This window comes from Oryzias melastigma, linkage group LG4, assembly GCF_002922805.2.
Source record: "Oryzias melastigma strain HK-1 linkage group LG4, ASM292280v2, whole genome shotgun sequence".
NCBI lineage: Eukaryota > Metazoa > Chordata > Actinopteri > Beloniformes > Adrianichthyidae > Oryzias > Oryzias melastigma.
This window is the reverse complement of record NC_050515.1, coordinates 17,831,261-17,841,422: the sequence shown is the minus strand read 5'-3', so window position 1 is coordinate 17,841,422 and position 10,162 is coordinate 17,831,261. Positions and strand designations below refer to the sequence as shown.

Genomic DNA, 10,162 nt, shown 5'->3' with positions numbered 1-10,162 from the left:
GTGAATACCTCCGCTTTGACCTTATCGATCTCAGACAGCTTTATGTTTCTCCATAAAGCGGTAGTAGCAGTGATGGATTATTAAAAATCTGTCCTTAAAAAAATGAAATTTAAAACTAAGCAGGGGTCCTTTTTCCTTGCATTTTCAAATGTGTATTTATTGTGATCAGATTTAAATTAGGAAATGTTATTCAATGTTTTTTAAGAAACTATTGGTGACTTTTGGGCTTTATGGCTTGCCGTACATAAGTACATTCTTTTGAGGTAGAGCTTCAGCTCAGATGTACAATATAATCAAGCAGCTACTTTTGTAATAAAAAGGAATTGTGCAATATATATATATTTTTTAAAGTAAGAATTTACTTTAGCTAAATAAGCTGCACTATGTTTCTTTTATAGTTTCCAATTATGGTTCAGTAAATTATAATCAGATTTTTCAGATTTTTTTTTTTTACAAATATTAGTCAATGCTTAGATGTGTACACTTTATAATTTGCACTCTCACTATGCTGGTTCTGCATTAAAGTACAATACAATAGAAACTGAAGTACTTACTTGGACGATTTGTTTTTTTACCAGAGAAATTTCATGCAGGACTAACTGATCATTATTAAAAATTACCTGGGTTTCTGGTTTGATTTGAAAACAAGCTAAACCTTAGGTGATTTAGTCAGATTTCCACATTTTTCATGCACTTTGAACGTACATACAAACATATTTATCTTTTTTTTCTGTTTTTCTTAGTACTCTATATGTTTAATTCAAGAGGATTTAAGGGTATTTAGCATTTTAAGCAGCTTATTTAAGGTTTTAGAGACCATTCCTCTCATATTAATAATGTAATATTGTCAACCTAAAGAAATAAGTAGCCCTGAAAGCAACTTTGAAAAAAAATAAGAATCATGTTTAAACTCTAAAAATTGAAGACCATTGCTGTATGTTTTCAGTGTTATGCTACAAGAGCAACTATTAATTTTAAAAATATTAAGCATGGCAATGTTGCAATATGCTTACTTAGGATAATAATTGTTTTGCGTGCTTGCTAGCACATTTTAGAGTAGTTCATAGCTTTTTAGAAGCAGAATATAAAGAAAGCTGACAGTTTCTTGCCTCATATTTTAGCCCATGTATCCTGATCTACAGACTGGTTCATGTTCCCTGATGCGGTAGAAGATGTTCCACTTATTTTACTGTCAGGGGCCCTGAACCTGCCAGCAGTGCTGCAGGACGGGATAAACTCCAGTGAACTCTGTGAAAACCTCAGCACACTTTCAGTGCCTCTGAACAATGTTGCTAATACACCACTGACTGAATGGATGCCAGGACAACTCATTTCTGAGGATGCGTGTGTGTTTTCTGATAGATGAATAAACATGCAGATGAAAATAAAGGAGCTGTCTTGATGATTATTACTATGAAGAAATATCTCATCTGTTCTTCACAGATGAGTTTATCCTGCTTCCAGGGGAAATAAGCGTTCCTAGCTGATGCTGTTATTGGTATTAGATGTTTTTCATAGCCTCTTCATATTACTAGATTTCCCCCATTATTCTTAATCATACACATATTTTTACTAAACAGATTATCTGTGACATCATCCTAAGACTTTGTACAACAAAAATGAATCTTGAAGTGGGATGGGTATGATGATTGAATTGGCTCCACCCAAATCAACACCATTAACATTTGGGTGGGGCAAAGTAAAGCTCACTCTGAATCAACAAATCAAACCTTTTAAAGGCTAATAAATATGATGGTAAACATTAAATAAAATTATCGAATCAAACAAAAAATACCTTTCTTATTGGTGTAAATTTGCACATTTAAACATATTCTGAAAGCAGCTTCTAGTGGTCTTTTGAAGAACTACAACATTTGGTACTTCCTGGTTTTGGTTATTTTAGATGATGAGAGGATGAGGCTTGTTTTTATATTACTTTTACCTGGTTAGTACTAACAAAATGCATCCCCTACAACTGATAAAGTCATCGTCTTTACATTTTCCAGTATTCTGCTTCATTATTATGACTCTTAGAATTTGGAGTCATTACTATTGCTTTCTAGAGTGTAGTCATTATTAATAACTTAGAGGGTCTACTCTATAACATGCAAAATCAAGTTTTTGAGCTTTTAGGTGTATTTTAATTTTCCTCACTATTTGCAACCCCTAAGCGGTATTTTGATCCATTCACGCGTAGCTTAGTATTCCTCTAAAAACCTGCAGTCTGAGCACCAGCCCCTTCCAACCCATGAAAACAAGCGAGTTTTCTCAAGCTGATGTCACAAATTGAGAACAGCCCCTTTCATAAAAAGTCTGTGCTGCCAGAATTGCCCCCCAGACTAACATAAACACACAATTTCTCTGCAAAGCTAACAATGATCAGCCACTAACTTGCCCTTAACTGCTCAGCTGCTAACTTCGCAGCTCAGCTAGCAGTTGTCAGCCACCATCTTTACCAATCAGCCACTAACTTTGTTGTTCGGCTAGCGGTGATGAGCTGCTAACTTCACCGCTCATTTAGCGGAGATAAGTAGCTTACTTTGCCTTTTACCTTGGCCGCTCAGCTGCTAGCCCCAGCCATTGTCCCGGTGTAGTGATGGCCGGGGCTACTAAAGGTAGATGTATGCACATCCATCTTTGCAAATGTTTGGATGTTGTTTGTTTTTGTGAACGAAACACAGACACGATGCAGAGGCCGGCTCTAGGATAACGTCATGAAATGGGCGGTACCTACAAGCAGCGAAAGGCAGTGTCTCAGAGATCGAGACGTCTTGTTTCTGGGTTGGAAAAAAAACCTCAAGAAAATAATTCCTATTTCATAAATAATGTGTTCTTTATTGTGCCAAAGGTAACATATTTTCATATATTTGGATATAGTTAACTCTGAAATACTTAAGAAATGCATGGTATAGACATTTTAACTATTTTTTGGTGAAAAAAAAATCAAGGTTTTACAAAATGCTGTCACACATTTTGACAATAACAAGAAACATAGCTTTCATTTTCTAACATTCTACTTTAGAGTACGATTTCAATCAATAAATCTAAGTATATCTAGAAATCATTTCTCTTTGAAAGGATCATTTACTGTAATTAAATACCAACATATGGCGGTTCATGCCTGTTCTGATGGGAGAATCTAGTCCAGGATGAAAATGTCCACATCTATCTGACCCAGGAGACCCTGAGTGATTGAGTGACTGTGACTAAGAAGTAGCTGCATCTCTCAATGGTCAGCAGATTTTAACTCACCTAATCTCTAAAATTCCCATTTATGCTTTCCTAATTAGAAATTCTAGAATACTCTATGTGACCTCTATGTGTCTATGTGACCCGTAAACTGATGCTGGCTAATTTTGTTGAGGGATGCATGTATTTCTACCACACAGCTTCTGGCTGAAAGGAGAAAAGAGGATGTGGATGTGCAACTGGGAAGTCCCACAGAAGATTAAAGGACATTTTAAGATTCCAAGCAGAACAGTTTTGACTACAGTTCCTGTTTTTGAAGGAAGGAAACTTTCCCAAACCTCTATTTGAGCTTTTAAAGCATGAAGAAGTGATGCCTTCAATAAAGTTGTCCAACATGGCTTCCAGTTATTACATAAATAAGACATCCCATCTATGTATAATTGATTACATCCAAAATGCAGTTACAGCTGCTAAAATAACATCACCACAAAAAAATAAAAATACAGATAAAAGAAAAGCTCCTTGTAATTCCAAGATTAAAATGTTATTTTGTGACTTGGTGTTCTCTTGCATACATTACAAAAAACACCAGCTCAGCGGTTACTTTCATACCTGAAACTAAGGTAAAGTTGTAAAGTTCATGTGATCTACCACTAGACCACATGAAACTGAGAAGTTTTAGGTTCAAATTCATGGTTGGTCATACTAAAGATTATAAAAAAGTATCCTGATGTCACCCTTCTTTAACACTTAGCTTAAAGGAGTTTGATTTGACGGTTAAAATGAACCACCAAATAGTGGAACTACAGCTTTAAAATTGTTAGCAATCTATGTTACAGTATTTTGTGTTTTTCTTTATTTGAAAGAACATAAATATAAGCTCTCTCCAGACCCCGGCAGGTCAGTAAGCTAAAAGTTCTTTGGACGTTTTTAAAAGAAGCCACGACCCCTGTGTGGAAACTGGAGTTTTCCTGGAAGAGACACAGGGACACAAGCACTCCGGCTTCACGTGACAGCTGTAGGCTTCCGATCATGTCTCAGCCGTGTCTCCTGGGACTGTGCAGCAGAGACCTCTGTTCCACTCTTCTGACCAAATGGTGGAGAAAGGAAGGAGTATCTTTCCAAAACAGGAAGTCAGTCTGTGAGTAGACGGAAAACACTTTCCCAGTACATGTTAAGTGCAAAAATGTAGGAATTACATTTCCCTCAAATTTTTTGTAAGCATATCATGCAAAGTATAAATCAAGAAAATGTTATCTTTGATTTCTTTCATCGAGTCAATTGAAAGGACATCTAATAAAAAGGCAATCTGATTTTTTAGACAGATTTTTTTCCTTCACTTATTAGATTTTACTATGCAAGAAGTTTATATTTGCTGCCATCTACTGTTGGAGACATGGTATTGCAGGGAATTTTTCTACTAGTATGTGATTATCTTTTTAAATTGTGCATTGATTTAGAATTCTGTCCTGGCTATTTTTTTATTTTTAGTTACAATGTAAGCAATTTGTTCAAATTAGTTACAATGTGTGCAATTTGTTAAAAAATATATTTTATGATGAATCAGCAATTGCTGATAAACCCCAAACCTCTCCTTATCACTGTAGCAAGTCTGATAGTCGTAAATATCAGATTCGACGCCAGATAAAAGAATGATTGCACTGAGTGCACAACATGTGGGGGCATCCTCCGTTTTTCTGCAACATAAAAGCAAATGGCACAGTAAAAATCAAATACGGATTTAAAAAGTAAAATAATCATAGCGATTGTTTTCATGTAATGAAGCACCTCTATTGCACAGTAGCAGTGAGGACATGGTTGGGTGTTGCAATTCTTCCACTTCTCATTTACAGTTTCTTCCAACATGACCCACGAAGCATATCCATATCTTTTCTCCAGGAGACGTCGTCTCTCTTTGCTGCCGGAATGATAGTCCTCCAAAAGAGCCTTCGCCCCTTCTGTGACACACATAGCAATATAAACCACTATATGAAATCCATCACAGTTGTAATTTAAAATTGGTCAATAAAAATCATGAGCTTTCGTGGTTGTAAATGTGAAATATTAATATTTTGGCACCCTTCTGCCCTTTTTGTAAAATAGTGGGTTTTTTTATTTTTTATTTTTATTTAACAATTTAAGAATTTCTGAGAGCTTTTCTTAAATAGTCAAAATGTCAATAACTTAGTCTTTTAATTGCACCGAATTGTGCTTCCAATTATAATTTTTTAACGATTTTATAAATTAAAAAAATGACCAGATTTATGAGTAAATTCATTTAGAGATTCTTTTATTTTGGATAAATTAAAATGTGGAGTAAAGGGGGAACATGTTTAGTGGGGATGCCACAATTTCCTGGGTTATAACTGAACCGCATTGAGGGAAAATAGAGTGTTTACATCCCAACTAAATACATTTGCTTGTTTACATTGAAAGTGGACATTTGATGTGCTAAATTTTATTTATTTAATATTGTTTAATTATATTACATCAGGCTCAGTATAAGTTAAATAAAAGTTTTTTTCTTATCAAATTAAAAAAATGTTTTGTTTTTTTTCTCAGGTTTTAGGTTTGGTTTTTTTGTTTGTTTTTTGTGATACACATCATATATCGAACTGAAATAAAACTTCAAGGTTTGAACCAAATCAAGTGTAAAATGAATTGTTGCATCCCTTATTTTGTAGATATTTGTCTGGCACTTGGTAAAACGATGCAATTTCTTTTGTTCTAATATTACCTAAGAAGAAAAAAATAAAATACAAAATTATTTTTTAAGGGGAAAAACTCCAAACTGTCAAACATAGTTGTTATTGTTGTGTACCTTCAGACTCTGGCAGGCTCAGTTCTGGTGTTGCAATCTGTTCTTTTTGAATTACTTTCTCCTCGTAGCACTTGCTTGCTCCATGGTAGGTCTTTTTGCAGGTGACGCAGAAAGCGAAGTGGCACCCAGGGCACAATGCTACAGTGCTGGAATTTTCCAGAAGGATGGCGGAACTACACGAAGGTCGAGGACAGTAGATCAAATCTGAGGAGTAGAAATCCAAACAAAAATGCGCGTATGAAAGGGGATGAAGTTATTGAAGGTTTTAAAAGCTAAAGAAGCGTACCGGGCATCCTGTCCAGAGTAAACTGCAGGAGGAGGCGATCATAATGATTGAAGAGCTCCTCCCCTACCAGAGTCTTCACCTATTAAGAAAATACCAGAGTGCTTTTTTTATATTATTGGATTAAAATACAATAATTTTAGCCTTAAGTATGAACTGTTTTTTTTTAAGAAATTTACATGTACATGTGGAATCTGACTGTACCTGAGCAGGTGTTGGGGTTGCAGGGCAGCCAGCCTGTGGACAGGTGACTCCCTGGATGTTCCCCTCAGTTATTTGGACCTTACAGAATTCCCTGAGACACGCCTGGCAGAAAACATGGCCACATCCATGCAGCTGCACACATTCCGACCCCAACCAAGCCGAAAAACAAATGCCGCAATCAAACACTGTGGTGCCGAACACTTTCCGTTTCTGTGATGCATTATGGATCAAAATCTGGGACAGCAGGATTTGAGATGAAGTCAAAGACAGATTGGCATAAAGTTGGGGTTTGTTTGCTGGAGAATCTGTGGCTGGAATGTGCTGCTCTTGTTGAGTTGGAGCTTGTTGCTCTGAGGAGCTTAAGGAAGGCACCGCCAAGCCTGAAGCTTTCCCCTCATTCAGCACATCTTCTGGGACTTTATCTGGATTTGGGTCGGACAGCAACTCAGGTTCAGATATTGGGTCAGATGTTAAATAGTTTTTGTCATTCTTGTCAGAACCCAGTGATGAAGCTCCCTGAGAGTCTGGGTTGCTCCCCTGTGAAATTGAAGGGTTCTGTTGACTATCACCAGATGCTTCAAACAAGTCTGACCCGCAAAGATCTGATCCATTTTGTTGTTGGTTAGTTGTGGATCCTAAATCCAAAGTATCAGAATCAATCTTTGATTCGGAAACCTCTGCTTCTTGTTTGCTTTTGTTACACAGAGAACTGTCTTCATCAGAAGGAACCTCAAATACGCTGTGGATGTCCAGAAACTTCAGGGCATCCTCTTTTAGAAACTGAATCCAGGAGAACAGCACCACAGCGCCCCCTGTGGCCTGGTAGAGATCAACTAGCTGGACACTCAAGGAATCAAGCTAAATGAGACAAAACAGATATATGTTCTTTTTACTTAACGGGAAAATACAAATGAATTAAATTCAAGTGTGTCTGTTTCTACCTGTGTGCGAGTCAACCAGCTGCAGGTGAGGGTGAAGGAGGGAGGGGAGGAGGATGGGTAATCTTCAGGAAGTTCAAAGGTCAGAAGCAGAGGTGGCAGGAAGGATATTTGATATTTTCTCAGAGTTCCATCTTAAAAAAAAATAGTGAAAATATTTTCAAATATAGTGTACAGTGGCATTAAGTTATGGTTGTGTGTAATTTAGAGATTAAAAAGTTAAAATAATAACGAATAATAGCCAATTATACTCATGTATTGGATTAAAATGGCTAATTATAGTTACTTTCTCTAAAACTATGATATTTACCGTGTTTAAGAACGACGGTAAAATCGGCTGGAAGCTCCACGGACACTCGGATTTCTCCGGCAGACTTCGACTCCTTCCGGACGAACTCCTCCGATTCATAATAGATACTTTGCAGGGCGATCAGTTCATCTTCCTGCTCCTCCAAATCCGTGTTCATGTCACCAAACGACAGACTCAAAAGCGAGAGTTCTAGAATTCTTTTTCGTCTCAAAAAGTGTCTTTCTAAAGCTTCTCGAATGGTTCGTTTTCTCTAAAACTACAGTAGAAGTGCCCGTGATTCCTCCGCAGGTACTAGTTCCTGGTCGGTTGTTGCCCGTCCCTCTGTTGACTCTTTTATAGCAACGCAGACTGCAGGATGATGCAAACACGGAGGTTGGAGAGCAATCCCCGGGGATAGAGTCAGCGGACACGCTGGTCGGGTGAATGTAAAGATGCTCGACTTTATTAAAATCAGCTGATCAAATATTTCCAATTTTATTATTACTTTCATTAATCTGATTTAAAATGCCTTTAAAGTCCCCCTCCCTCCATATTGGATCTATAGCAAAATTGTTCCCAGATTTCTGTTTATTATGATTATGCCGTTTTAGCCAAAAAATAATAAAAATAAAATAATAGTAATTATGTTGTGGCACAGAAGTAAGCCTCTGCTGATATCCCATCATTCCACCATTGACTGCATGGGAGAACTGGACAGAGTGACACCTCCCCTGTCACGTTCCAAACAGGAAGTACCTGCTGGCTTTTTCTCAGTTCATCTCTTTGTCAGAATAACCATTCTTGCTCTTATACGTTTTTTTTAACATCTTGATAATCCTAATTTTCTTTAGTTAGTTTAATTGTTTTTATTTGAAGTTATAAACTGACCAATCAGAGGCCTCAGTAAAGCATGTGGTGCCCACTGGCCCCCATGTTAAACATTTGATTTATAGATACTCCTGAGCCCACTTTCAGTGCAAGGGTTGTGGACTTTAAAGGTCACTCATGATTGGCTACAGTAGATTCCCTAGAAGCGTGACTCAGACTGACAACTAGTTCCAAATGGCAGTTCCCCATATTGCGGAAAAATGGCGATTGAATTGGTTTAATTTCGCTTGAGCTGGAGGTAAGACGTTTTAAATATGATGTCACATCAACTGTCCAGTTCTCTTTATACAATCAATGGCTTTCATTTTCTTCAGCCAGCTTCCAGTTTTCTTATACTGTTAATTCTTCCAACCCCAAGCTAACATTAGTGGTACAAAAAGCATGGCGAATAATATCAGAGATATCCAGCCGTAAAGCTTTGAGCCAGATGGCAGCTCGGACAAGGAAAACAAAGATTTGCATAGTTATCAGAATGGAGCGGAGCTGACTCGCCTATTTCAGTTGCTGTGTCACAACTAAGTTTTTTCTAACAACGGGTTTTTATCTGCTCCTGAACCACCACTATTTGAATAAAGAGATATCCAGAAACAGCTTTAATCTTACATTCTTTTATATACAGCATGTCCTCTATCATGAGAAGAATCCAACAAGAACATGAACAGTTCTTTTTTATTGAACTGGGCCTTTAAACTATATGGTTCACTCCCAAGAAAACTGGGTCAAGGTTTAACACAGACTTCCATGTAAAGAGATCATAGCAATAAATGACAACTAGTGTAACTTGAAATGCTATATCTTATCTTAAATAGTGGTATTTACCGTGTTTCAGAACCTTATTTATCCAACATACTTACTCAGGAAAAACTCCAACAAAAGTCCAAAAAATTACTTTTAGTTTTAGATATAGCAGCGTTACATTCATTTAACACTTTCAATAATGGTGACATTGCTTAAAAAGGTGTGGTAAATCTTTGTGTTTGACTTCCTGACTTATGTATGTCCATCCCACTTTTAACTTATAGGAAGCACACGGTTTTGACACAATGCCTTGATAATTCACAGTTATTTTGAGAATTTATTTTATTAAAAATTAATAGGTAAATCTAAAAGAATGGATGGATGCATCAAAAGATAAGATAACATGCTGAAAATATAATAAAATTTTAAGACAGGAAGAGAATGTGTTATTGCACTTAGTTGGAGTTAAGATATCTTATTATGTTTATCAAATATATACACTTATTTTCCTCTTCATAAAAATCCCCAACATCCTATCTAAGGTGGAGGATTCATTTTATTATCTGTAACTAGGGTCTCTATGTGGCTATCACACAGTTTCAATTATATTTAGCAGTCAAAAATTTGTCCCAAGGCCCAGAAAACAAAAGTTCAATTTATTTTTATAAAGGTAAATCCTTGCATCTGCTAAAACTAATCAAAATGACAGTCTTCAGGCTGATTTTCAGCTGCTGGCATCTTATGATGAATACAGAAGCTATTTGAGTTCGGAATTACCCCCAAATTTTCAGAAATAAAATCACAATGAAAAA

At 36.6% G+C, this 10,162-nt stretch overlaps 1 protein-coding gene across 1 annotated transcript; it reads right to left on the bottom strand.

The window, feature by feature from the left end:
- Positions 1-4,022: 4,022 nt before the first annotated feature.
- On the bottom strand, positions 4,023-8,421 carry LOC112150929 (E3 ubiquitin-protein ligase RNF14). Its single transcript, XM_024279466.2, has 7 exons — positions 7,746-8,421; positions 7,439-7,569; positions 6,498-7,355; positions 6,297-6,375; positions 6,011-6,214; positions 4,978-5,147; positions 4,023-4,886 (listed from the first exon to the last, which is right to left on the bottom strand). Exons 1-7 carry the CDS (start codon positions 7,900-7,902, stop codon positions 4,818-4,820), a joined length of 1,668 nt encoding a protein of 555 aa, XP_024135234.1. The 5' UTR covers positions 7,903-8,421; the 3' UTR covers positions 4,023-4,817.
- Between the last annotated feature and the right edge of the window lie 1,741 nt (positions 8,422-10,162).

Bases quoted from the DNA above. Each gene is read 5' to 3' on its own strand.
- LOC112150929 (XM_024279466.2), bottom strand. From the start codon at position 7,902: ATGAACACGGATTTGGAGGAGCAGGAAGATGAACTGATCGCCCTGCAA. The intron at 7,356-7,438 runs GTAGAAACAGAC...TGTCTCATTTAG, and splicing joins GCTGGTTGACTCGCACACAG to CTTGATTCCTTGAGTGTCCA. The intron at 6,376-6,497 runs GTACAGTCAGAT...TTTTCTTAATAG, and splicing joins CAACCCCAACACCTGCTCAG to GTGAAGACTCTGGTAGGGGA.